Source organism: Sinocyclocheilus grahami, unplaced genomic scaffold (genome assembly GCF_001515645.1).
Source record: "Sinocyclocheilus grahami isolate Dianchi unplaced genomic scaffold, SAMN03320097.WGS_v1.1 scaffold1416.1, whole genome shotgun sequence".
Lineage (NCBI taxonomy): Eukaryota > Metazoa > Chordata > Actinopteri > Cypriniformes > Cyprinidae > Sinocyclocheilus > Sinocyclocheilus grahami.
Window position 1 is genome coordinate 86312 of NW_015506595.1, and position 26602 is coordinate 112913.

Here is a 26602-nt window from a genome sequence, read left to right on the forward strand (position 1 = left end):
AATTACTTTCGCATAATATATATATATATATATATATATATATATATATATGATTTTATATTAAAAATTAACAATAACAAAATTAATTTAATATATTTATAACAAATGATATGTCTCTATTATTATTATTATTAAAATGTTCTTATTAATATTGTTATATTGTTTATTTATTTTATTTGTATATTATATATTTTATTTGTAATTATTTTTATTTGATTTTAATTAGTTTTGGATAATATATATATATTAAATAATATATATACAAATTTATATTAAACATTAATAATACTAATTCATATAATCAATACTAATTCAATAATTAATTCATTTTAAATATTTGTAAACAAAATAAATAATATATGTCTATTATATAAATTATTATTATTATATTGTTTATTTATTTTATTTTAAATAGCTTTGGAGTTATTATATTTGTTGTTATTTTTGTTTATCATTATATACATTTATATCATATATGATAATCAATATTTTTGTATAGTTTGTCATCTTGGATAGATTTTTCCCACTGAATGTGCTGCAATGCATGCTGCCTTATGGCTTCGCACCCTAATTCGTTCTCTCCTCCGCAGTGACGGCTGGGCGGACCGCTATGATGTCACTGATGGGTACGTGCGTGAGGCCGCCGGCGGGATCACCATAAAGCTGCAGTCCGCAGACGTCAAGTGGTTTGACGATTATTACCTGAAACTGCGTCCCGAAAACAACCCACGAAACCCCTGGTTCCCCGAGTTCTGGCAGCACCGCTTCCACTGCCGGCTGAAGGGACACCCGCAGGAGAACAACAAATACAACCGCACCTGCGGGAGTGAGTTTCCACAGCATTCCCACAAACCCCTGGCCTCATGTGCTCCCACAGTGACGTTTAGCATTTGAGAAGAAAAGAAATGCCAGTCCTGTCTCTCACAGACAAACACATGATTGCCTTCTTTCATCCAGACTTTCTCTTCAGATATCACACCTTCCATTAGTCTCGCTGTCTTTCATTGGCTCCATTTATCTGAGCTCTGCTTGAGTTCAAAGAAACTTTTTCAAATGTTCCCATTTAAAAAAAAAACAGTCGAAAAGAAAAGAACAACCACTTTTCCTCTGAAACGGGAATCAGAGCTGTTTGCATATAAACCAGCATGAGCAGACCGACAGAGAGCAACAGTTTGGACAGAGATGCTGTTTAATGGCAGTTCAAAATAATTTTTCAATCAGAGCCAGCACTTCTGAATGAAATCAAATTTGCTGTGAAAACAAGACGTTCAAGTGCAGTGCCTAAGAGCAGTTTCGTCTTCGTCCAGTATCGAAGTTCTAAAATTATGAGCAATAAAATACCATGGTACTCTTTTCATATTTTTCTACTCTTTGTGAAGTAGTTAGTTGTTTTTTTGTTTCTCTTCTCTCTTTCATTTCTTTAAATTTGCAAAACAGTTTTGAAAAAATAAGGCATGTGTAATTTGGTAAATATATTCTATATTATTAAAGGGGTCATAAGATGCTTTTTTAAAGATCATTATTTGGTGTATTTGGTGTAACAGAATATGTTGACATGCTTTAATGATAAAAAAACACATTATTTTTCAAATACTGTACATTATTGTAAGTCCTCTATGCCCCGCCTCTCTCAAACACTTAGTTTTCAACAAAGCCCCCTCCTCCAGCTGACCCAGTGCATTGTGATTGGCCGAACACCGCAAGCACTCGTCGGAAATGTAACGCTCCTTACCATAATCGCGAGCTTCAGCTTTCAAAATAAATGTAAAGACAGAGTCTCGTGACAGACACAGTGATGAAGCTGGTATGTGTTTGCAGTACACAAGCCACGGTTAAGACAGCTGACTCCACTTTGATGTGACGCTCTCTCTCTCTCTCTCTCTCTCGATCTCTCGCGCTCTCTCTCTCTCGATCTCTCTTGCTCTCTCTCTCTCTCTCTCTCGCTCGCTTGCTCGCTCACGCACACACACACACAATGCGCAAAACTCCGCATTTGAATAGCAAATACTTAAACTAATAACAAAACAGTAGCTGATTCAGAAGCGCCAGATTGTCATAGCAAAGTCAGAATTACCTCCTCTCCTAGGTTCACGAAACGGTCGTCCATAAAATGCATTGCTGTTCTGTTGTAAGTAATCTTAAAGATTCCTAAATGCATCTACTTTCGGAAGGCCAAATAAAGTGCTTTTGCTTTCGCCTAGAAACACACAGCGTCTCCCTGACATGCTGCTTCAACACTAACTGCGGTTACTGAAACCACGCCTTCTTTCTTTGCGTGAACATTTGGGCGGCATTATGCAAATATTTCCACATAGTGAGGTAGATATGTGGGGCGTGTTAGAACGAGCCGTTTTAGGGGGGCGTGGCAGAGTCTTAACTTTGATAAAGAATATCTCTTTGGTTTTGAGACTTTAGTCTTTGCAACTTCAGGGATCTTATCTATGCACAATCAGCTTGTAACACTCCAAAGAGAAAGGAAAACTTGAAATCGCATCATATGACCCCTTTAATATACCAGCTTGACTAACAACACCAAACTGTTGCGTCAAATCAGGTGCTTTAATGTTTCAAAGCAACTCATTTTCTCATCAAACAATTAGGAAAATATATTATGTATAATCTGAGTATTCATATTATAGTGATTTTATTATTGACATGCAAACACAACTAGAAGCACCAAAACTGACTGCAGAAATTGTTTGTTTTATGAATTTTCCTGGTGTTTTTGTCAGTACATAACAGAAAATATAAAAAGACTTCACTAAAAAAATTAAATCTACAATTGACTAACAATATATATATTTTTTAGTTTTATCTGTAAAAAGCAATTTATTATATTGACCTAAATTAAATAGTATTTTGGCTTTTGTCTAAAAAAGTATATGTTCTTTATAATAACTACTCTTTTTAATTTGTATGAATGTTTTTGTATTTGGGAAAATAAATATTAAATATTGAACCAAACCATAAATATAATTTGAAGGAAAAAAAAGAAGAAGAATACATTTAACAAATTAGTGTATTTTCTTAAAAGCTCCAAAGTATCATGTTTTTCAGTATATAATGCAGTTTATTTTAGTTTTTATTAATATTTTAAATGATCTTTTATTTTTACATTTCCTCTTTTAATGTTATAGTATTTTTGTTTTGTGTGTGATTTTTCGTCAGTGTCTATACATTTGTGCTCAGTTTTAGTTAATTTATTTATCAGGTCGTTAAACTAAATGAACACGAGAAATTATATATATATATATATATATATATATATATATATATAACTTCAAGTAATAAAATCGGATGTTATTTCAGATTCTATTCGCTTTCTCTGATTCCAAACCCTCTACACTGATTTGCTCTCGCCCCTTAAACTCACGCTCAGTTTTTCGTTTCTGTCAAGCTTTTACGGCCTCAAATTCGCCTTTTAACACTAGCGAACAATCTGACTTCTCCATAGAGGAGTTAGTGTTTTTAACAGCTCCTGTAGAGATATTTTAAATTCTGTAGCTCCAACTAGAGTTAGAAAGCAGAAACCTTATTCTTTACCATGGTTAAATGAAGAATTAAGAATCTTAAAGAAACTATGCAGGAGGGCAGAACGAAGGTGGAAAAAGGATAAACTTAGTGTTTCCCTTGCCTCTTTAAAAAATCTGAGGAAGCAAGGAACACTTTTTTTCAGATCTGGTTACTAAACAGGGACATAATCCAAGAATACTTTTTAAAACCATTAGTTCTATTTTAGGTCCTCAGCCTATAGACAGCCGGTTGACTCTACTCCAGAGAATTGTGACGTTTTTAAAAAATGTATATTTTATAACAAAATAGTGGAGGTTAGGCAGCAGTTTAACACTGATTTCAGAGATCATGTTGATTCTTGTCCACCTTCAACATTAACCCATTTTAATGAAATCTCTTTGTCTACCTTGGAACGTATTGTTGTACTTTCAAAATCATCCTCGTGTTCTTCTGACTGCATTCCTGCTTGGTTTTTAAAAGCTGTATTTCACACGGTTTGTCCAGATATTTTGGCTATTAATTGTTCTTTGTCTATCCGATATTAAAGAAGGCCTCTCTAGACCCTTCAAATTTGAGTAATTTTAGACCTATTTCTAAGTTGCCATTTTTATCAAAGACTTTAGAAAAAGTTGTGTCCATGCAACTGACTTCTTTTATGAATAATAATTTAATCTTTGAAAAATTTCAGTCTAGTTTCCGCTCCCAACATACCACTGAAACTGCTCTGGCTAAGCTCACCAATGACCCATTGCTTGCAGCCAATGCTGGCTTGTATTGTAATTTTAATTCTTCTTGATCTCAGTTCAGCCTTTGACACAGTGGACCACAATGTCTTGATCAACCATCTAAAGCCTTATGTTGGTATCAGATATGCTGCTCTGGATTGGTTTATTTCATATTTGTCGAGCAGGTCCTTTTCGTACTCCTTTGTTTTGTGGGGTCCCTCATGGTTCTATTTTGGGTCCCCTTATGTTTACGTCTACATGCTACCCCTGGGTCAAATTATGCATAGTTATGACATTGAGTTCCACTGCTATGCAGACGTATGTCCCGATGAAGCCTGGCATTATTGATATATCCCATATTATGTCCTGCTTCATAGAGATCAAAAATTGGATGTTGAGAAATGTTCTGCAGTTGAACGATTCCAAGTCAGAGGTGCTTATAATTACCCTGTGTGGCCCCAGTAGTGCTATAATTAATAATCTCTCCTCTAGCCTGGATGCCTTATCTAATAATGTTCAAAATGAGGTCCGCAACTTAGGTGTAATTTTTGATTTAGAACTGTCATTTGATGCTCAGGTGACTAAAGTGTTGTAGTCTTGTTTTGCACAACTGAGGCAACTAACGAAGATAAAGTCATTTCTTTCTTTTGCAGATTTAGAAAAGGTCATTCATGCTTTTATCTCCTCCAGACTTGATTATTGTAACGCACTTTATTCTGGTATTAGCAGGCAAAATCTCCAAAGATTGCAGCTGATTCAAAATGCTTCTGCTAGCCTTTTAACACATACTAAAAGAAAAGTGATCACAGTACACCGATTCTTGCTGTTCTTCACTGGTTGCCTGTGAGTTATAGAATTGATTTTAGGATTTTGCTGCTTGTTTTTAAAGCCTTGAAGGGTCAGGCTCCTGCCTATATTTGTGATTTATTAACTCCTTATGAGCCTGAACGCTGCTTGCGATCCTCTGGTAGAGCCCTATTAATGGCTCAAAATCAGTTTCACAGAGCATAAGCAAATTAGCACAGTTCATTATTGACCTGCCTACGGGATACGAGCAGGAACAGACGAGTGATCTGTCATTAACCCCGATCTCCTCCTCTCTCAGAGCGGGATTCTCTGCGGCAGCAATATGCGCAGGACACCAAGATGGGCTTTGTGATCAATGCCATCTACAGCATGGCCTATGGCCTCCACAACATGCAGAAAGCGCTGTGTCCCGGTATGGTGGGTCTGTGTGATGCCATGCGGCCCATCGATGGGTCAAAGCTCCTCGAGTTCCTCGTGAAGACCAACTTCACTGGAGTGTCCGGGGAAAACATTTATTTTGACGAGAACGGAGATTCGCCTGGGAGGTACCAGACCAATCCAATCCAATAAATAAGATAATCAATCTGTCAGTCAATCAAACAGTCACATAGTCAATGAATAGATCAATGCATCAGTCAGACTGATGAATCCACCCTTCATTTCCATTCTTCTTAATTTCTGTGCACTAAATCAATACTCCTAACTGTGTTCGTAGTTACGTGATCATGAACTTTAAGAAGATGGGCAAAGATTATTTCGACTACACGAACGTGGGCAGCTGGGACAACAGCGGACTGCAGATCAGTGACGACGAGATCTGGCCCACCAAAGATGAGATTATTAAATCCGTGTGCAGCGAACCCTGCGATAAAGGTCAAATCAAGGTCAGGAGACCGTGAGCTGCTTATTAAGCCTCATAGTGCTTCGTAATGTTTAATAATGCCCAATAATTGTGTGTTTTTGTTGGTAAATGTATTGGAGTAACAAGAAAAATCCAACTGGATTCAACTGGTTTTGCTTCAGGACACATTTTACACTGAAAATCAAGTGGTGATTGCACAGGCCAAACAATATGTACAATTATTATTAGTTTTATAGAATTGTAATTAGTATTAGCAAAATTATTCATTTCATGCTTTCGGTATCCAGTAATTCACTGCACAAAATGCAGTTATTTTAAAAATACTATTTGTTATTTATTTAATTAATATTTTTTATTTACTCAAATAATTATATTATTAACAATATTATTTACAATATACATATAAGATGAAAAATATTTTTAAAGAGAATAAACATTCTAAAAGTAATTATAATATTTATATTTCAATTTGTCATTTAATATAATTTAATATTTACTATAAAAACAGAATATTATAAGTATTATATTCTAAATTATATATTTAAAATATTATAAGGAAATCATTTTTACAGATTTTTGTAGTAAATATTTTATACACAATTTATCCACTTTTCCGTGACCTGGAATATCACAAATGTAAAGCATAAATTGACCTATCATCTGGTGAATCATAGGCGAAACCTATTAATAAAAATAAGTTAATAAAATTAAGCTTAAACATGCTATTAAAGTAAATCTAATGTTTATATTTGCTATATAAATGTTTATTTATTTTCTAAAATATTTAATATTTTAATTAATATTATGCAATATAATTTATATATTTTAGAAAAAAAACTTTTTAGTAAATAAACATATAAAAGTTTAGATTATCTGAAATATTATAATTAGAATATTATAAATTATATATTTCAAATATTATAAGAATTTTTTTAAACAATTTTTTTACAGTTAAGCATTTTATACACAATTTATCTAGTTTTACATGACCTGAAATATCACAACTGTAAAGTATGAATTGACTTACGGAATCATAAAATGGCTATCCTAAATTTACTATTTACATAGTTTTTTTTCCTGACTGTGTCACGACCCTGCAGTTGAGAAGCGCTGTTTTCCGTCCTGGTGTGATCATGACGGCACGTCACACGCACTATCCTCTCTTGCCCGCAGGTGATCCGTAAAGGAGAGGTCAGCTGCTGTTGGACATGCACTCCCTGTAAAGAGAACGAGTTTGTTTTTGACGAGTACACATGTCGTGCATGTGAGCTGGGATCCTGGCCCACCAACGACCTCACCGGTGAGTCCACAAACACATCAGCTCAGACTGATGACCCCGAGTCTCCTGCACTCACCGCCCGTGCCTGTGTTACACCGCGGGTTCAGTGACATGCTTTATCCCTCTCTATTCACATCCAGGCTAGGAAATCTCATTCTGTAAAGTGCCACACGCGATACTCAAATACAAATCTAGCATTTCACGGAGAGTCGTTTGGGATCCCAAACCACGACCAAAACGACTTATTTGCATAATGCGTGATTGCATCTCTCTTACATGGCCATTAATAGAAAGAGATATTTGTGCTGTAGAAAGCAAATGCATTTCAGTAAATAATTTCAGGGAAATGCGAATACACACACTCATTGAGCTAAAAGGTTAACAGCATCAAAACCGTCTGAGCTGAACTTATCAAATCTGTCTCCCTGTGATCGGCCCCCACACTTTATTACCACCTATTTATACCATCAGAGAGAAAGAATGAATCATACAGCCAATATTACCAAGTACTCTACATTATTACACTTTTTTAATGAATATGTGTTTGCCAATGCAATACTCGCCTCCATGATATTAATTAGGCTTTGTGGGTTGCATTGCTATATGGTTGCTTAGATGTACAATGTAATATAATTTATGTGATTATATTGATAATATTTTAGAAAATAAAAAGTATATTAAACATTTCTTGGTAAATATAAATATTCTATTTACTCATATAGTATATGTTTATTAACTATAAAACATAAAATGTGTGTTTTCTATAATAATTAATCCACTAGAAAATGCTTCTTTTAAGTGCATTCTCTATTAAATGATTTTTAAAAATCCTTATCCAGTAATCAGGTATAGTATTATAAATTAGATTTTATTGTATCATATAAATTAATAGATTAGATATTTTTTTAATTTTATAGTAAATTTAAATGATTTTTCCTTTTATAGCATATTTACTTAGTGTAAAAATAGTTAAATATTTAGTTTTCTTTATTTATAGTCTCTATTATACAGTATTATATAAAATTAGATCTTTTAACATAATTTTTTATAGTAAATATTTATATAGTTAATATAAATACATAATTTAATTTTATAGTATGTTTATTTACTATAAAGTCAACTATTTTTTGTTTTCCAAAATATTTAGAAATGATTTAAAATCCTTATCCATATAATAAATATAAATTATATAATATTTTATTATATAAAGGATGTGATATTTTAGAAAATATAAATATTTTATATATTTAAGTAAATATTTATATAGTAAATAGAAATGTTGTTTCATTTTATAGTGTTTATTTACTATAAATACAGTTAAACCATTTGCTTTTAAATGCAATTTCTATAAAATTATTTTTGAAATAGATTTTTAAATATCCTTATGCAATAATCAAGTATAATACTATAAATTATATTGTCATATTATTTAAATTAAAGAATGACATATTTTATTTTTTATATTGTACAGGTGCATCGCAATAAATTAGAATGTCATGGAAAAGTTCATTTATTTCAGTAATTCAACTCAAATTGTGAAACTCGTGTATTAAATAAATTCAATGCACACAGACTGAAGTAGTTTAAGTCTTTGGTTCTTTTAATTGTGATGATTTGGGCTCACATTTAACAAAATCCCTCTCAACAAATTAGAATATGGTGACATGCCAATCAGCTAATCAACACAAAACACCTGCAAAGGTTTCCTGAGCCTTCAAAATGGTCTCTCAGTTTGGTTCACTAAGCTACACAATCATGGGGAAGACTGCTGATCAGACAGTTGTCCAGAAGACAATCATTGACACCCTTCACAAGGGTGATCCGTAAAGGAGAGGTCAGCTGCTGTTGGACATGCACTCCCTGTAAAGAGAACGAGTTTGTTTTTGACGAGTACACATGTCGTGCATGTGAGCTGGGATCCTGGCCCACCAACGACCTCACCGGTGAGTCCACAAACACATCAGCTCAGACTGATGACCCCGAGTCTCCTGCACTCACCGCCCGTGCCTGTGTTACACCGCGGGTTCAGTGACATGCTTTATCCCTCTCTATTCACATCCAGGCTAGGAAATCTCATTCTGTAAAGTGCCACACGCGATACTCAAATACAAATCTAGCATTTCACGGAGAGTCGTTTGGGATCCCAAACCATGACCAAAACGACTTATTTGCATAATGCGTGATTGCATCTCTCTTACATGGCCATTAATAGAAAGAGATATTTGTGCTGTAGAAAGCAAATGCATTTCAGTAAATAATTTCAGGGAAATGCGAATACACACACTCATTGAGCTAAAAGGTTAACAGCATCAAAACCGTCTGAGCTGAACTTATCAAATCTGTCTCCCTGTGATCGGCCCCCACACTTTATTACCACCTATTTATACCATCAGAGAGAAAGAATGAATCATACAGCCAATATTACCAAGTACTCTACATTATTACACTTTTTTAATGAATATGTGTTTGCCAATGCAATACTCGCCTCCATGATATTAATTAGGCTTTGTGGGTTGCATTGCTATATGGTTGCTTAGATGTACAATGTAATATAATTTATGTGATTATATTGATAATATTTTAGAAAATAAAAAGTATATTAAACATTTCTTGGTAAATATAAATATTCTATTTACTCATATAGTATATGTTTATTAACTATAAAACATAAAATGTGTGTTTTCTATAATAATTAATCCACTAGAAAATGCTTCTTTTAAGTGCATTCTCTATTAAATGATTTTTAAAAATCCTTATCCAGTAATCAGGTATAGTATTATAAATTAGATTTTATTGTATCATATAAATTAATAGATTAGATATTTTTTTAATTTTATAGTAAATTTAAATGATTTTTCCTTTTATAGCATATTTACTTAGTGTAAAAATAGTTAAATATTTAGTTTTCTTTATTTATAGTCTCTATTATACAGTATTATATAAAATTAGATCTTTTAACATAATTTTTTTATAGTAAATATTTATATAGTTAATATAAATACATAATTTAATTTTATAGTATGTTTATTTACTATAAAGTCAACTATTTTTTGTTTTCCAAAATATTTAGAAATGATTTAAAATCCTTATCCATATAATAAATATAAATTATATAATATTTTATTATATAAAGGATGTGATATTTTAGAAAATATAAATATTTTATATATTTAAGTAAATATTTATATAGTAAATAGAAATGTTGTTTCATTTTATAGTGTTTATTTACTATAAATACAGTTAAACCATTTGCTTTTAAATGCAATTTCTATAAAATTATTTTTGAAATAGATTTTTAAATATCCTTATGCAATAATCAAGTATAATACTATAAATTATATTGTCATATTATTTAAATTAAAGAATGACATATTTTATTTTTTATATTGTACAGGTGCATCGCAATAAATTAGAATGTCATGGAAAAGTTCATTTATTTCAGTAATTCAACTCAAATTGTGAAACTCGTGTATTAAATAAATTCAATGCACACAGACTGAAGTAGTTTAAGTCTTTGGTTCTTTTAATTGTGATGATTTTGGCTCACATTTAACAAAAACCCACCAATTCACGATCTCAACAAATTAGAATACTGGCCGGCAGCAAAAAGAAGATCTGCACCAAGAAGCCTCGTTTCATGAGCGCCTGCGCCCAGCTGGTGATCGCCTTCCTACTGATCCTCCTGCAGCTGGGCATCATCGTGGCGCTCTTTGTGATGGAGCCTCCCGACGTCATCCACGACTATCCCTCCATCCGCGAGGTCAACCTCATCTGCTACACCACCAACTTAGGTGTGGTGGCGCCGCTGGGCTACAATAGCCTCCTCATCATGAGCTGCACCTTCTACGCCTTCAAGACGCGCAACGTTCCCGCCAATTTTAACGAAGCGAAGTATATCGCCTTCACCATGTACACCACCTGCATCATCTGGCTGGCCTTTGTGCCCATTTACTTCGGCTCCAACTACAAGACCATCACCATGTGCTTCTCCGTCAGCCTGAGCGCCACCGTGGCTCTGGGCTGCATGTTCGTGCCAAAGGTTTACATTATCCTGGCCAAACCAGAGAGGAATTTCCGCAGTGCGTTCACTACATCGACAGTGGTGCGCATGCATGTGGGAGACGGAAAATCATCATCCGCGGCCAGCCGGTCGAGCAGCCTGATTCAGTCTGTGTGCATTGAATTTATTTAATACACAAATTTCACAATTTGAGTAGAATTACTGAAATAAATGAACTTTTTCACGACGTTCTAATTCATTGAGATGCACCTGTATATACTGTATATTATAAATATAAATATTTATATTGTAAATAATATATTTAGAAATGTTAATGTATGTTTATTTTAAAAAAAAGTTAAATATTTTTCTTCTAAAATACTTAACTAGAAGAGTGAGTGATGTGAGTGAGTGAGTGACGTGTGGCCAGGTACGGTGTCCCATACTTGGAATTTGTGCTCTGCATTTCAACCATGCAAGTGCACACAGCAGTGAGTAGTGAACATACACACACGGATCGTCAGGAGAGACTCTCAGGTGTGTGCAGCGATAACTTTCAAAAGGTACTATTTAGGTACTAATATGTACCTTTAAAGGCATAGTTCACATAGTTCACACCAAAAATCTGTCAGTAATTACTCACCCTCATGTCGTCTCAAAGACCTTCGTTTATCTTTGAAACACTTGTTAAGATATTTTTGATGAAATCCAAGAGCTTTCTGAGTCTCCCTAGATAGCAATGCAACTGACATGTTCAAGGCCCAGAAGGACATCGTTAAAATAGTCCATGTGTCATCAGCGGTTCAACTAGGGGTGGGTGATATACTGGTAGACACAATTAACCAGTAGAAATTTGTTAACTGGTAGAGATTTTGGACTATCGTCTCTAATGCGTTTACGCGGCTACAAGGTCACATGGCATTGCTGTGCTACTTGGTCACGAAAACGCATTGTGTGCACGTGATTTTAAGCCACTGAAATGCAATCAGCCGTTTATATGCGCGTGCTGTCTGAGAGACTTTCTGAGCGCTATCAGATGCGCGCGCACATGAAGACAGTGCTCATAGAGTGCAGGAGTATTGAACGGAGTTATCTTTGCCGCTTCATAGGCCTTGAATGGTTAAATACACACACTTGTATGAGTCAAAATGCCCATCTCTGCAAGTATCCTTGTAAACAGTAATTTAGGTCTTAAGTGAAAGCAAAAGGCTGAGAAAGAAAACACTTGTGTAACAGTATATTGGATCCAAGCAGCTCTTAAAGTGACAGCAGTCGAATATTCCTGTTTTCTGTCATTCAGGTTAATCAAACAAAAAAAGACAGAAAATCTACTCTTGACTAAATCACTTTTGTAACTTTAATAAGAAGAAATATATATTTAATTTACACTGTGAAGAATATGCAGTGTTTTTTGTCCTATTGTAATTAGTTTCTTAATTTTTTTTTAATCGCTGACTTTACTTGTCTTCAGTGAGCTTGAGTTAGTTTTTTGTTTTTTTAATTTAGGCTAGTATTAGTTTTTTTTGTGATATTTACACTGATGACAAGAAATATGAATTATGCAGTTTGTTTACGAGCAGAGCAATGCACACGCATGCGCTGTGGTACTCTTGTGAATGCACATCGAAGTCTGGCATGGAAGAGAAGAAATAAAAAAAAAAGTTAAATATTTTTATTCTAAAATACTTAACTAGAAGAGTGAGTGATGTGAGTGAGTGAGTGACGTGTGGCCAGGTACGGTGTCCCATACTTGGAATTTGTGCTCTGCATTTCAACCATGCAAGTGCACACAGCAGTGAGTAGTGAACATACACACACCCGGAACAGTTTTTTAAGTTCGATGCTCTTTTTATGAAATTATTTCTAAAAATCCTTATCCAATAATCAGAAGGATTTGCAAGAAGCACCACTAATTTTCATTTTCTTCATTTGTTTCAGGATGTGACCCCATCCCAGTGAAGTATTTGAGGTGGGGTGACCCTGAGCCCATCGCGGCTGTGGTCTTCGCCTGCTTGGGCCTGATGGCCACGTTCTTCGTCACCTCCATCTTCATTATCTACCGCGACACTCCGGTGGTGAAGTCGTCCAGTCGTGAGCTGTGCTACATTATACTGAGAGTGTTTACCTTAGGCGACCTGTGATTATAGGAATGAATGTATTTAGTGTGTCTGCTCACACTGCCTGTTTACCACGTAATCTCTGTTTGCATATACTACATAACCCATAGATAGACAGACAGATTCATAGAGACACAGAACTGTACATATTTATATAGTAATTTGACTGTTGTACGCTAAAATTAAAGAATTATTATATTTTTCTTACATGCTTGTTTTTATTTTAAGGAAATATTACATAAATATTACATACTTTTTTTAAAAATTAACTTTCAAAACATTACACAATGGTAACAGACACACACTGCCTGATATACAAAGGGAATACAAAAGCAAAATTATACATAAGATGACAAACATAGAGCACCGTATCACAGATCGAATTGAAAAATTGAATCAATAAAAAACCTAGGGAGAATATTGTTAACTATTTTTATAATAATAAAAATAGTTATTAATATTACTACTATTATTACTACTATCATCATTATTTTTTTTTGCCAAATTATGTAACTCCACAATGGAGCACAGAAGACAATTTTTTTAAACATTTTAAACCCCAATGTCAGTTTTTATGAGAAAAAAATAAATTTTATTAATATATTAATTTGTTTTGCAACCATTGTTACTGTAAATATTATTTAATGCTGTTGCAGCTCTAATGGGAAGTCAGTGACGTGGGCCCAGAATGAGTGCAGTTCCAAAGGCGGCCACCTGTGGCAGCGTCTCTCCTTCCACATTAAGAAGCGCGAAAGTAACCAGACGGCCGTGATCAAACCTTTCTCCAAAACGTCTGAGGGACGCTATTGCGGAGGCAGCGACATCAACATGGACAACAGCAACAACAAGATGCTCTATGAGGTCACCGAAGCGGAGGAGCGCTACCCCATCACCTACCGGCCCCAAACACCCTCACCGATCAGCACCGTGACCCAGAGAGCGAGCATTGCATTATCACAGAGCACTAGCGCTGCTGACTCCCAGGTCATGAGCGTGTCCACATACATGTGTCAGGCTCCGCATCACGGTAACGGCGGTGGAAGTGCATCGCAGGGCTCTCTAATGGAGCAGATTAGCTGCGTGGTTAACCGCTTCACAGCTAACATCAGCGAGCTCAACAGCATGATGCTCTCCAATTCTCCTCCAGGAGGCGCTGTGGGTTTGTCCACCAGTGCATCCACACACGCTCACTCTGTCGAGCCCTGCTGTCCTCCGGCCTACCGCCTATCCCGAGAAATTTCAATGCCGACTACCGTGACCACCTATGCCGAAATCCAGCCCCTCCCACCGGTGGAGTCTAATGTGGGTCACTCTGCCCCTCCCTGCCCACTTTCCAGTTCATCGCGACTCAAAACTTCGCCCACGACCAGTGGGAAGGAGATAAAGGTGGGCGTGTCCTCAGCTCTGGAGTCGCCGCCCAATCAGCAGGAGCTTGAGGAACTGCTAGCGCTGACTCCGCCCTCCCCATTCAGGGACTCCGTTGGGTCGGGTAGCGGCTCGCCGAGTTCTCCCGCTTCAGATACCGAAACGTCTGCTCTTCCGCCCATCCCAAAATACGAGTGCCTGGTGCTCCGACACTACAGCCAGAGTTCGTCTTCGTTATGAGGACAACAGATGGAAGAATGGAGTGCTGAATGGCGTAATTCACGTAGGTCGGAGACGGACACTGCTTTAGTGTGTGTGTTTACATGTTCTCACCTTTGGACCAATGCAAAACAGGGTGTTGCCGTCCCTGCGGAGGAATATCTCCAACATCAGACCTGCAGTAGAATCACAACGATGTCTAATCGTTCGTCTAGTTGGCGTTCCGTTGGTCTATTTTGGTAGTGGCCTTAAACAAACATGGCTTTCATCTAATTAGTGCTGTTTCTATGAGGACTACAATATGTTGTTGTGCCCCCAGCAGGACGGGGGTGGACGGACACCCAACCTGGGACGTTCTCATACACGGACATTACGAGCCTTTTTTGCTACGTTCAGCATCAAACAATGAGATTATTAAGGGCTGGAAAAAGGCACAGCAGCAAAGGGAAAAGCCTGTATAATTACATGTTGCGTAATCTTTAACTCACACACTCGTACGCGACTGCTGGTGCGCTGTAATAATTGAAGAGCAGGAGGTGACGTCCCCGATGCTTTCCGAGATTCAAACGCAATCTTTGAACAAAGTGCTTTGTTTGATGTACCGCAGGACAGCGTGAGAGAGCAAACAGACCGATACTCAGACACCTCAGTCATCGTCCATAATTTTCTCTTCTCCTTTTTCTCTCTCTTTTCTCCTTATTCTTCCAGTATTCGGCCTTTTTCAGGAACAGAATATATGGGTGAATCTCATGAAACCTGTTGAGATTATATTTCAAGTAGTCCATTCATTCATTAATTCTATAATAAATAAATTGCATATAGAAAACTAAATTTATTTTTTTATTTACTTTAATCATTTTTTTCAATAATTCATAATTTATTATTTTAGTATTGGGTCATTGTTTAAAAATAAATGAAAACAACTGCAATGGTCTTAAAATACGCTTAACATCCTGTTGGTAAAATATTTATTTATTTATTTTAAATGGTGTTATTTATTTATTATAGCAAACATATTAGATTTATAAAATTTAATAGATTTGTAAAAAAAAATTGAGAGATTTATTTAAAATGGTTAATTCATTAAACAAATTTTTTATTTAAATTTTTTATTTATTCAATTTATTCATTTATTTATAAAAATGCATACATTCATTCGCTCACTCAATAATTTCAATTTATTATTATTATTTTATTTTTGTTTATTTATTTATTTATTTTTTGGGGGGATATAACCTGAACACGACTTCATGAGATTCATCTGTATGTTTTTTATAATAATTATTATATATTTTTTTTTGGTAGATTTAATTGTGGGACCAAATTCATTGCCAAATCATTGTGGTATCATGATACGGTGGTAATATCAGATGGTAATACCACGGCACTCCAAGGTACTTTTAAGAATACCATAGTACTTACACATATCACCCCTAATAAACTAGTTCACAGTGGTTCATCAGTGAGCTGAATCAAATCACAGCACTCAGTGAACAACATTTTGGTCCGGTCCTAAAGTCAAAATGGAACAAAAGTGCACCCTGCTTACTTCCTTAATACACATTCCTGGTGTTATTTTAAACAATTAATCTGTGCACATTATTCCAAAGAAAAATACCTTGCTCCACCTCTGAAATTATGTACAAATTGTCATATTACAGACGTATAATGGGCTGCAAATGATGTTTCATGTTGACTTTAAATTATACTTTTTCTCTAGCAGAAGGGCTTTTTATGTAATCTTAAATATGTTTCTATCTATCCTTCTATCTATCATATCACTCTATCGTTCTATCTATTAAGTTTTGAATCATAAAGAATGAGTTATGAGTTCACCATGAAGCCATTCTAGTCATTTTGATTGATCGTTCCTATCGATTGTGTAAATATCAAGGGCATGCGCATAGCAACAAGTCTAGTAAAGTTTTAACAGTGACTTATTGTCGAACCTGAACAGTAGCAGTAATTTTACCCAGATTACATGAGGACGGAATAACAGAAGATTTCGAGTCTGAAGATGTCTTTTCTTACCATTCCCTTGTGTACAGAACATGCTTAGATGAATGTGAGGCTACTCAAGTGTCTAGCAATTATATGAAAAACAAAAAAGTGAAATTTACTAGTAATATTGATCTTAATAGAGCTTTTAGTGCCAAAGTGGGGAGGGGAGGGGATGGGCCGAAATGTGTGTTTTTCGTAACATAATGATATGAATCGTTTTTATGGTGAGTATTTTTATAAATATATATTATAAATGTACCAGACTTTGGGACTCAAAGCAATACAAACCATACGCATATACAAAGCACATCAGCTTTATACAATATTTGTGCTACATCAAGTTTTCTAATCATTTTGAAACTTCTTTCTGTGAATGAGAACTCTTCCTCCGTCTCTGACGTCATATTTCGGGGATTCAGGCCGCATCTACACCAAAAATGCATCAAAACTAGATCACTCACAGTAAAATCAGTACTTCTGTCTACACTGAAATCTGCACATCTGCTTCAGACACGTTATAATCCCCAATCACCTGAAATACCATTTTATTTCAAAATGTTTTGCTTTTGAATTAACACTGTTTTATGAATTTTATTTGTTATATATTTAAATAAGTACCGAGAGTTACATAAAAGCCAGCTAACTATATGTTGTAGCAATACTAATGTACGCATATATATATATATATATATATATATATAAGTATATAACATAATAAGTATATGATGGTAAATCATGATGGTCACTTGTACACAGTCTCCTAACCAGGCACAACATGATAAAGCATGAAAGCTTATGTTCGCCACAACAAAATAAATAAATTAATAAATAAAATGTAATTGTGATTTTTTTTATCTCACAATTCTGATTTTTCTCACAATTCTGAGTTTATATCTCACATTACTGAATTTTTTTGCAATTCTGAGAAAAAAAAATGTATTGCGTGATATAATCTCAGAATTGTGAGATAAAGACAAACACACAATTCTAATAAAAAAAAGACAGAATTCTCTGTGGTGGATACTCAGAACTCAACCAAAAAATACTGAATTGCGAGATGCAAACTCAGAATTCTGATGATAAAAGTCCGAATTGGGAGATGTGAATTCAGAATTCCAAGAAAAAAGTCAGAATTGTGAGATGTAAACTCAGAATTCTGATGATAAAAGTCAGAATTGGGAGATGTAAATTCAGAATTCTGATGATAAAAGTCCGAATTGGGAGATGTAAATTCAGAATTCCGAGAAAAAAGTCAGAATTGTGAGATGTAAACTCAGAATTCCGAGAAAAAATAGTCAGAATTGCGAGATGTAAATTCAGCATTCCGACAAAAAAAATCCATTGCGAGATGTAAACTCAGAATTCCGAGCAAAAAATTAGAATTGAGAGATTTAAACTTAGAATACTAGGAAAAAAGAATTGCGAGATGTAGACTCGGAATTCCGACAAAAAAAGTTAGAATTGCGAGATTTAAATTAAGAATTCAGATAAAAAATGTCAAAATTGCGAGATGTAAATTTAGAATTCCAAGAAAAAAGTCAGAATTGCGAGATTTAAATTTAGAATTCCAAGAAAAAAGTCAGAATTGCGAGATGTAACTCGAAATTCCAAGAAAAAATGTCAGAATTGCGAGATGTAAATTTAGAATTCCAAGAAAAAAGTCAGAATTGCGAGATGTAACTCGGAATTCCAAGAAAAAAGTCAGAATTGCGAGATTTAAATTTAAGAATTCCGACAAAAAATGTCAGAATTGCGAGATGTAAATTTAGAATTCCAAGAAAAAAGTCAGAATTGCAAGATTTAAATGAAGAATTCCAACAAAAAAATGTCAGAATTGCGAGATGTAAATTTAGAATTCCAAGAAAAAAGTCAGAATTGAGAGAGTTAAACTTCAGAATTTTAAGACAGAAAATCACAATACCTTTTTCATTTTTATTTAGGGGTGGAAAAAGTAATAAAATGATCTCTTCAGGTAAGTCTGACTTTCTATTTCTGCTGTGTTACGGCATCTCCAAAAATTCTTCTATGCATAGGCCTAACTGTATATTAGGTATCAAATACCTTCTGTGATTATGCAGCAGAAAAATTGTTTGTTGTTGGAAACTTGTCGCGTTGTGCCTGGTTACGACCGTGTTAGCTGAACAGACTGCTGATGTAATCTAACAGAGAAAGTGCAATTGTGTTTTTTATTTATCGTTCTATTTATCGAATCATTAAGTTTAAAGGAATGCGGTTTTAAAATCTCGTCACACCGCCATCTTACTAAATGACTATTTCCTTCGAGAAAATACTGTGGTCAGCGTTATTCATCCTTTCTCTTTGGTTTACTTTTCTAACATTTATCAGGGTGGTATATTGAATCATAAATCTGTGTAATATCCCAGATGATCTATAACGTGCGTGTCATTTGGTAATAGGTTTAGTGTTTTTGCTACAGGTACACAGGAACAGCTGGAAAGATTATTCAGATTTATTGCGGTACATTAGGAAGCGGTTTGTCAGGAAAGGCTTAAATTTCATTCCGCGAGATCAAAAACATGATGCTTGAAAGACCCTGTGAAATATTAATAAATCTGCCCCTGGAAGGCGATCTCTCCTTTTCTGTTTGCGAGTTTCTCTTCATTAAGTGGATTTATGAACATGACAGATACATTTGGTGCATTTGTAGGAGCTCTGGGTTGAATGTGAATGTTGCTGCCTATAGTAGACTCACATTGATGTTTACATTTTGCTACATTATCATGCTTGCTGGAGTACATGGGATCTTTCATCAGTGGTGAAATGCAATCATTTAGCGTTCGGGCTACAGAACGTGGTCGCTCTGAATGTGTCGCACAGGTTCGTGACCGAAGGACGAAACCGACTCTGTGACTCCATCTCAAGTGCTAACATCATTCTGTGTATGATTCTTTACTCTCAAGTGATCGGTTCTATTTTTGTTATATCTATATCTATATATTGGGACTTGTGTTTGCTGATTCTCTGATGTAGAGATTCTGTAGGATGTTGATCATCATTGACGTGGTACTGCAGATGACTTTTGGTGACATTTGTTGATATTCCAGTTTCTTGCAGCTTTTTGGGGGGAAAAAAAATGTGAGAAAATGCTTACGGCTGTATTAAAACATTTTCCCTTTTTCTTGACATGGAAACCGTTGTGGTGTGGTATGAAATCTTTCCAATCATTATTAAAAACATGGAATTAATCCCCCCGTCTCTGAGAATTAATGACTTTGTTGAAACAACAACTTTTCCTTTTCAACTTTTGTGAAATTTGTGCTGAAATCTGATTGGAGGAAGTGATATTTTAGTATCACTAATAGCTATAACATTTTATATATACAGTATATATATACACATACACAGTAAAATATATTTACATTTTTGTTAAAGTTTTAGTAATGTTGTGCATTTTTGCAATTTTAATTAAATTTTATTTTCATTCTTTCTTTAAATGTCTATGTAGTTAGTTTCCATTTGTAACAAAGGTTCAGAAAAATATATTGCTCATTATTAGTTCATGTTAGTTAATGCATTAATGTTAACAAATTACCTTATTGTAAAGAGTTACCTTTTTTTTAAATTAATTTTTAATTTCAGTTTTTGTTATTTTAGTAGTTCAAGTTAAACTAAACAAAAATGACTTGACAAAATGACAATATTTTGTTTATAAAAGAAGTGTACTTTTTATTTCAGTTCATTTTTATTTCAATTAATGATGAGTTTACAATTTTTTGTTTAGATTTTATACTTATAAAATAAGTTAATATTTTAACATTTATTTAAACTAAAACGTAAAAAAAAATTTGTTGACATTTTATGCTTCCGTCAACATTAAATTGTACTTCCGTTAACATTTATTTTAATTAATAAATTAAGTTTACATTTAATTTTGGTTAAGGTTTATTTCAAATCACTTTTTTTGGTTTAGGTTTAGTTAATAATAACTGATTGGGGGTGCGTACATTTATACATTTGGCAAATGTTTTTATCCAAAGTGACTTACGGTGTATTCCAGGTATATATATTACCATCCATTCCCATGGGAATCGAGCCCATGACCCAGACTCTAGTTTGTGCTACTGTAACGCTGGTTAATGGTCACGTTTAAGCAAATAAACATCAATAAGTCAAAGTTCCTATATTATATGATAATCAAAGAATGTATAAAATAGTAAATCATCTTCTATACAGTAAATGTGCATTGCAGTTTTGTTTATTTACACGTCATCTTCCATCTTATGGACCAAAGTCAGAGATATTCCACTTTGTATGGATCAGCATATGTTACCAAATGCGAATCTGCTCCAGTTTTTAACAGTTTAATCTGTTATAATTGGCTGACTGGTTTATTACAACGCTGTTGAATAATGTCTGTTATTGTATTTTGTCGTATTAGAGCTCATAGCCACCAGCCTCCACAATGAGCCTCAGTCATCACACGCAAATACTTTTCTACGTAAATTGTTGCATTGAATTGCATTTGACAATTTGCGTAAGAATAGTTTCAATTCTGCAGAAAAATACTCAAACTCTGAAGCAGCGACAGACTGATGAACATATGAATGAAAGTGCATCAGTATTATATTCCATCACTCAAACAAATGTCTTGCTCTCATCCCCACACATGCACGGTTTGTGTAGAAGTGGGCGGCAGTTTCCATTATCCAGTTTTCATTCTCTATTAAAGACTCGTTGCATCGAACACGCTTGGCATCTTAAAAACCCCTGGCTTCTCTTTGCTAGTGTACCTCCATTTAGATTTGTTTTCCCACCCAGACTTGACAAATCTGAAGCATTCATGAAAAACATAAATAAAACAAAATGCAGAGAGAAAGCGGAGGACATTGTTTGAAAAATCTCTCTCTGTGGAGAAGGATTGATAATGTGTTGACGGAAAGGCCTGCAGCCATTCGAAAAGATTCAACACTGTCAATGGACTTAAGCTTTATGAAAACAGATATTATTCACATATGCTACTGCCCAGACCTTTAGATGGGAGACTGGTCTGGCTTTGGGCGGAATAAAATGTATTGAAAATACAAATGGAAGCCAAGCTACGATAGCTACGTTTCCATCCAAAGTTGTGAATTTAACTTGTGCACAAAATTGGAATATCGCATGAAACATATGCAAATAAAGCACCATTAAACTGGCACATAAACCTGATAAACTAGCAGCAAATATCATTAGGAAAAAGGTCATTTGCTTCGGCGCTGATAGCGTCGTGGGCAGCGTGTCGACATACAGCGTTGTTGTGCTACGTGTGTCCCAAATTCGAATCCTGACTCGAGGACCGATCCCGATAAAGGCAAAAATAAATCTTTATTTAGTATTTTCAAATTTAGTAATTTGCTGCAGTAGGAGAAGCTTTGCGTGTCCCATCGTGCAGAGTCACATTACTTTTTTCGATGTGCATCACAGAATTTATTTGGTAAATGTGTTTCCATCGTAGTTTATGTGCATGCTTTCTATAAAAAATTGGATAAAAAATAGCACACGTTTTTTTTTATGCACATTTTTTGAATTTATGCACATCTTGGCATTTCTATTTAGTGCTTTTTCCAAAATGCGCATAAAAATAGGTGAATGGAAATATAGCTACTGTAAGAAAAAAAGACTATTGGAATTCATTTTACAAGAAAATAGTCTTTCTACTTCAAAGTTTCACATTTGATTCAATGTTACTTGTAATTACTTGTGAAATTTACTAACATTTTTTTAGTGAAATTTGTTTCTATGCCAGTGCATTCATAAATTAAAGCTGAAGAGTTCATTTTCTGTTCCACTAACTTCGCTGAATGGAATTGCAATTTTCTACTCCATCCGTCTGCCTTTGGTCGCATCAGGTGATGCACAAGAGACATTTTTAGCAACTAATATATTTGCTATTTTGAAGAATTGTCATGTAGCAAAGGTCTTTTCCTCAAAAGCGCTGTGCTGCAAACCTGCTGCGTGAACACTTTCCCCCAGAGCTTTTGTTTCTCACTCTCGGATAGGATGGAGATCGTATCTCAGCAACTCTTGTTCACAGTCTCGCCCCGCATGAGACCTTTATTACAGCAGCCCAGATCATTAAGCAGCAGACCAGCACTGTGCTCCATCATTTCAGCCGTGTGTTTCACTTCCAAGCTCATTTATCAGCACTACACACACACACACACATGGCAAAGTCATGTGAGTGAGCATGTGACTGAACATGCAAAGCAAGAACGGCAACAGTATGTTCAAAATATAGTATTGCACAGTGTATACTGTATTTGCAATATGTAAAAATAAAGGTCACATGACCTCATTACATTGATTCAGCAAGTTACATTTCTTTAAAAAATGTTATTACAAAATGTATTAGCTTTTGGCACAAAATAGTGTAGACAGAGATGTCAAAAATCATTGTTAATATCGCTTTCTGGTTTATGCTAGAAATATCGCTAGAAATACACTGCAAAATTTTTTTTGTCAAAGTTGTAAAGTACATTTCAGTACATTTTAAGTAGAAATCAAGTAAAAATTTCACATTTAATTCAACGTGTTCCTGTTTCTTTGTAATTATCTGTGAAATTTACTATCAATTTCTGAGTGAAAATTGTTTCAACACCATTTTTGTCCTGTGTAGATCGTGTCTGTTTCCAGCATTCAATTTGAAAAAAAAAAAAAAATGCAAAAAGGTAATTGCGACTTTTTAATCTCACAATTCTGATTCTTATTCTTGTAATTCTGAGTTTATATCTCACAGTTATGACTTTTTCTCTCACAATTCTAAGAGACAAGTGAGACTCACAATTTTCTCTTGCATTTCCATGTTTACATCTTGCAATTCTGTTTTTTTTGTTTCTGCCATAGAAGAAAAAAGGTAAATGGGATTTTATCTCACAATTCTCACTTTTTCGCAATTGCCATTTCAACTTTTCTTCTCAGAATTGCAAGTTTACATCTTAATTCTGAGTTTATACAGTATGTCGCAATTCTGACTTTATATCTCACAATTCTGAGATATGAAGTCAGAATTGTGAGATAAAAAGTCGAAATTAACTTTTTATTTTTTCATTCCGTGATGAGAACAAGCTTACACAAGTCTCTGTCTTTGGTTGTTCAGTGCACATATTGACAGATGCATACAGAATACTTGCGTACAAACAAAATTATATACCAATGCATACTGCATACTATAGAAATCTTATGAGTTGGGGGTGAGATGCATGTGTGTTTTAACACTGTTCTGGAGTGACAGCAGATGGCAAGCTTATGTAATTACGTGTGGGCGAGAGCAAGCAACAGCAACGTGTTTGAATTCAAGACCCCCAGATCACGTCATTCAAACACACACACACACACACACACACACACACACACACACAGAGCATGAAAATGTGTGGTGATTATACTAATTACATATGAGACCACTTTAGAAGCACACACACACACACACACACACACACACAGTTGTCAATCTGAAGTGCCTTCACACTCAAAGCTCCTCCACATGAGCATATCATGTAATGCTGTTGCATTTGTCTAACAGGCTGCTTCCTGTTTCATCTGTGTAATTTTACTTGTACTATGTGCTCATCTGTAATAAGCAGAACATCACTGACTGATAATAATGGCTTTGCTACCACACTACTATTTCTGCAGTGCACATACACTGACAGAAAATAAATGCCATTTTTAAATTGACAACTTTTTATCTACTCTAAAATGTGTAAATTAGTACCTTAAACTAGTCATATGTACCCTTACTGTACTACTATGAATCTTTGGTACCTCTTTGCTTGAAGGCTTTATATATACAGTAATGCATTATAAAACTATTTTGAATGCATTAATTAGGCCTTGTAATGCACATTATCATGCATTAAACGCGTTATAATTCTAGCCACACTTATAATAGGTTATATTGATTGATTGATTCATTAACTTTGGTCATTTATGAAAATATATAATACATTATAATGTACATTATGAATACTTACATAATGAATTATTCATAAATGCTTTAAGTAAAGAGTTACTGAAACTTTTAGGGGTAAACAAGGTACAAATATGTCCATTTGTGTCTACTGCCCCAGTGACAATCTGTGTTAACCCTAAATACAGAAACTTGCTTTGTATCTGCCAAATGCATGAATGTAAAAGTTCTACATTTACCAAAATGTGCAGTATAGAATGGAGCACACTGCATTGGGAATCCCTCAATGCAATGTATATAGCTTAAACTCCTATTTTAATGAATGAAACAGAGACGACATCTATTTCATCTTATTATTTGGTCCATCTGCCAAAGGTTAAGATGTTTGAAAATTCTAAATAATCTAAACGAGCAAGATAATGTCATATGACAACAATGTTGCATTACACTCCTAAAAATAAAGGTTCTTTATTGGTATTGATGGTGAAGAACCTTCAACATCCATGAAACTTTCTACGGTTCTTTCTAGCAGAAAATTTTTTTCTTTAGATTAAGAAAATGGTTTTTTGAAGAACTGTTTACTGAAAGGTTCTCTGGGGAAACAAAAATGGTTCTTTTATGGCATCACTGTGAAAACTCCCTTTATTTCAGTGCACTATGCAAGTACTCTGCAATCTCTCCTTTTCATTTCCCACTTCACAAGCGTAACAGCGACAGGAAACTGCCCTGCAATCAACTTCTCATTAGTGTCAGCGATACGGCAATGATTGAAAACAATTCTGGCCAGATGAAACTCTGGTGTCGCACCAGGACTCCAAATAAAACAGCTGTTTTAAAGTGGACGCACTCGAACTCTCACTTCCTTCTGTTTCTCGCTGTCTTCACACACACACACTGGCAGTGCTGTACATCTAAATAGTCAGAGTGACTAATTCCTGTGCATTTCAGTGTTCTGCGCTTTCAATTCTGGGCTGTTAGGATGGAGTGTGCGAATCATAGTCGTTGTGGTAATTGCTCCTCTTTGTCTTCCCCCACCCCGCTCCGTTCTGATTGGTTAATGAGGCTCGTTAAATGCACCAGGTTGTTCGAAGAGACAGCTGAGCTCAGAGGGGGACGTCAGATGGCCTTTTCTGTCTTAAAAAGCTCTAAATTAAATCAGCCAATAGCATTTAGGAAAAAAAAAACACAGGCACTGTTTGTTGGCTCCATATATTTAGTTGCTTACTGCATCATTAGATGTTTAAACCACTAATGGGGCGAGGAAGTTTTCACTCATACAGCAGTGGGGTACATTACTGTTCCCAAAGGTCAAAATGTGTGTTATGGTGCTTAAAGTCTTAATGATTTAGTGTGTGTGTGTGTGTTTGCAAAAGCTACATTCTGCAGCCTGGCAATTATATGTTCTTTTTTATCGTACTGAAAATCTGTTGGGTTTTTCCACACTGTTTTTCAACCATCAGGTGCTGAAACTTGCATGTGAATGTTCCTGGAACGGTTCAAAGCACATGCATGTTTAATGAGGCAAGCATTGACAAGTTTGTGATTGATTTTCACTGGCTTCAGTAGAAACTGCAACATTAGTAAGTTTAAATTGAATTGTGAGTATGAGAGTCTGACCCTTACAGATGAAACTTTACTCAGCCTCAGTCCATCCACGATGTAGATGAGTTTGTTTCTTCATCAGATTTGGAGAAATGTAGCATTACATCACTTGTTCACCAATGGATCCTCTGCAGTGAATGGGTGAATTCACTTGAAGAAGCATTATTATGGATTATGGAAGCAACGGTTTCTTTATTATGATT

The 26602-nt window shown here is 34.9% G+C and overlaps 1 protein-coding gene across 1 annotated transcript in view; it reads left to right on the top strand.

Moving 5' to 3' along the window:
• LOC107570104 (metabotropic glutamate receptor 5-like) overlaps positions 1-15531 on the top strand; it is a 65449-nt gene extending 49918 nt beyond the window's left edge. The window contains exons 5-12 of the mRNA XM_016256301.1: positions 591-826; positions 5344-5590; positions 5761-5929; positions 7081-7292; positions 9002-9214; positions 10775-11357; positions 11698-11723; positions 13960-15531. Coding sequence (XP_016111787.1) covers positions 591-826; positions 5344-5590; positions 5761-5929; positions 7081-7292; positions 9002-9214; positions 10775-11357; positions 11698-11723; positions 13960-14908 — 2635 coding nt within the window. The 3' untranslated portion in view covers positions 14909-15531. The remainder of the gene's footprint in view (positions 1-590; positions 827-5343; positions 5591-5760; positions 5930-7080; positions 7293-9001; positions 9215-10774; positions 11358-11697; positions 11724-13959) is intronic.
• The last annotated feature ends 11071 nt before the right edge of the window (positions 15532-26602 follow it).